Below are 3,168 nucleotides of genomic sequence, written 5' to 3' on the forward strand. Positions count from 1 at the left end.
AAGAAAACGAAGAACAAATGCAACAAGAAAAAAACAACAACATGACGGCGTGGTACATGCAAAGTATTAGCAGACGCTCAGGGAAAGAAAGAAAAGTAGTTTAACATTTCGAGCAAAGCTCTTCATCAGAAACAGGAGATGGAGGAAAGACCAAGAGAAAAATAAGACGGAGATATACATATATCTATATATATGTGTGTGTGTGTGTATATATATATATATATATATATATACACACACACACATACATATACATAGATACATATAAATATTTATATATATTGATACATGTATACAGGTGGTCCAACCCATGCCAGCATGGAAAATAACCTTTAAACAATGATGATGATGATGATGATGACATATACAGAAATAAGCTGTACTGGAAGACACAAAGTCAACAATTCTGAGACAAGGTCAGACAATACTAGCAAACTTGGCATGTGACTGGTACTATATTTCATTGACTCTAAAAGGATGAAAGGGAGAGATGACTCAGGTGAGATTTGAGCTCAGAACGTGAAGAGTCATCCCTTTTTATTCTCCTCTATGGAACAGAAACATGGCTCCCCTTGAAGACCCTGGCAAAGAGGATCAACAACTTCAATAGTAGAGCCCTGAGAAGCTTCATGAAAATCAGATGGTCTCATCACGTTTTTAACAAGGTACAGCATCTGTGCACACATCAGTCTGCAGCCTCCCACCTCATAACAACCCATGTGTTGATATGGACATGTCAACTATCTTGATCATTCTATCAAGGCTTTACTCTCATTTGATACAGCAGTTGCAAGATGAAAAAGACCTTGTGACAGGCTTCGAACAGTTGATGGCTGAATGTGATTGGGGAAGATCTCCAGAGGCTCAACATCACCTTGGCAGGTGCAGAGGGGCTGGCACGGGACCACCAGCAATAGAGAGCACTGGAAGACCTGGTTGGCTCTGTGCATGATGACATCTCTGGGACCTCTAACCTGGGATGACCCAAACCTGATCAAGAAAGAGCATGAAGCAAGCAAACAAGCAAACAAACAAACAAACAAGCATGTAAAGATTCGGAACAAATACTGTTCCAGTTCTGCCAATCCATTGCATTAACACTAATAATTACAATAATATGTACATACCTCTTGTGTAGCAAACATAGATCGAAGAGAGGGTTCCACATTGCTTGGCAGTGAGGTCTTCTTGATGGTCACATAGAGAGTGGACGGATATTTAACACGCTGTTCATTCTTCCACCAGATGTACACCTGTAATATTGGTTAACACATTTTAAATTACAAAAATGTGTGTGTGTGTGTGTGTGTGTCTCATTGTCATCATCAACTTTTGTCTCATTGTCATCATCAACCTGTCTTCTTTGACTCATAGTTTATATTTAGGTTTAGTACTGATCAGGCGACATTTCCATTGTGACCTAAATAATTATCTACTAAATAGCTTGATTCTACATACCTCCTCTGTCTATTTGAATTGGTCAATAATAGTTCAAATAGGGTTGGAACTTTTGCCATAAACAGTCTTCAAGTTAACGGCTGGGATTTAGGAAAACTAAGTACATCTGGATTCTTGTTTTATGCTCTTGTTTGTTGGGGTTGAAGTCACTCCAGATTAGTGGTCCCAGATGCATCATTGTATGTAAAACTGGCCAGGTTCACCAATGCTCCCTATCACTGGTGGTCCTGTTCCAGCTCCTCTGCATCTTCCAAGGTGACGTTGAGCTTCTGGAGATCTTCCCCAATAACATCCAGCCATCTGGTGCGAGGCCTGCCATTGGGCCTCTTCCAGCCCGCAGTTGCTGTATCAAATGAAAGCGAGTCTCTGATAGGAAGATCTGGCAAGAGGCAGAGGACATGTCTGCACTGGTGCATGCAGCAGAGAGCTAGGAGGTGAGAGGTGACAACAAGCTGATGTGTGCATGCTTGCAGTTCTTCGTTGGAAATGTAATGGTACCGTCTGATATTCTTGATGGTTCACAAGGCTTTGCTACAGAAGCTGTTGATTCTCTTTGCCAGAGTCTTCAGGAGGATCCCTATTTCTGGCATGGCCTGATAAATACAATTCCTAAATAAAGCTGCTGAAATACTTCCCTTATTACCTCACTTATCATTTCTACAGGTCAAATGTTACTACATATCTCGTTTAAATTGCTTCCTATTTCAAGCAGTGGAATAAGAACTCAGAAAATAAAGACAGACAAAATGCTTAGCAGTATTTTTTCTGGAATGCTAACAATTCTATCAAGCTTACTCACTGTTTATCTTGATATGAGGTCGCCATGGTACACACATATGGTTGTGATGCATGTGCCTGGTGCACACTTATTAGGCAGGTAGTCATTATGAGTATATTGGGCTTCGTATATTTGTACCCCAGTGTCACTTTGATGGTATATGCTACACCCTTGCTCAATAATAATAAGATAATAATAATAACAATAATAATAATGATGATAATAATAATAATGATAATAATAAAAATATTAATAATTCTAGAAAGAAACCCAATCCTTGAACTCTGACCTCTGGTGTGTGAGTTGTGACTTGTGACACACTGGACTGGCATGGTTGGAACAACTGTAGACGGACTTTGGTGTCCGTGTTGGCCTTTTGGTTGGCACCGATTACCTAGAGAAAATATGGTAGCGTAAGTATGGTAGATTTATATTACACACACACACAAACACCATCATCATCATCAGCAGTTAACATCTGATTCCCATGGGTTGGGCAGTTTAGTGGCTTGTTGGCTCTTGTCAAACCATCCAACCCATGACAGCATGGAAAAATACATTATATAATTACAATGATTGTATAGATATATATGTATTTACATATATATATATCATCATCGTCATTTAACGTCCATCTTCCATGCTGGCATGGGTGGATATGTGTGTGTGTGTGTGTGTATGATGAAGGTGCATGACTCAGTGGTTACAGCATCGGGCTCACAATCATGAGGTTGTGAGTTCGATTCCCAGACCAGGCTGTGTGTTGTGTTCTTGAGCAAGACACTTTATTTCACATTGCTCCACTTCACTCAGCTATAGAAATGAGTTGTAATGTCACAGGTGCCAAGCTGTACCAGTTTTTGCCTTTCCCTTGGATAACACCATTAGCATGGAGAGGGAAGGCCGGTATGCATGGGCGACTATTAGTCTTC

General features: G+C 40.2%; 1 protein-coding gene across 1 annotated transcript in view; it reads right to left on the reverse strand.

Moving 5' to 3' along the window:
* Positions 1 to 3,168, reverse strand: part of LOC106878450 (jouberin) — a 50,160-nt gene that overhangs the window by 32,482 nt on the left and 14,510 nt on the right. The window contains exons 13-14 of the mRNA XM_052977720.1: positions 2,526 to 2,630; positions 1,128 to 1,253 (exon numbers count right to left, since the gene is read on the reverse strand). Coding sequence (XP_052833680.1) covers positions 1,128 to 1,253; positions 2,526 to 2,630 — 231 coding nt within the window. The remainder of the gene's footprint in view (positions 1 to 1,127; positions 1,254 to 2,525; positions 2,631 to 3,168) is intronic.

The sequence above is a fragment of the Octopus bimaculoides genome, chromosome 28 (genome assembly GCF_001194135.2).
Source record: "Octopus bimaculoides isolate UCB-OBI-ISO-001 chromosome 28, ASM119413v2, whole genome shotgun sequence".
Classification (NCBI taxonomy): domain Eukaryota; kingdom Metazoa; phylum Mollusca; class Cephalopoda; order Octopoda; family Octopodidae; genus Octopus; species Octopus bimaculoides.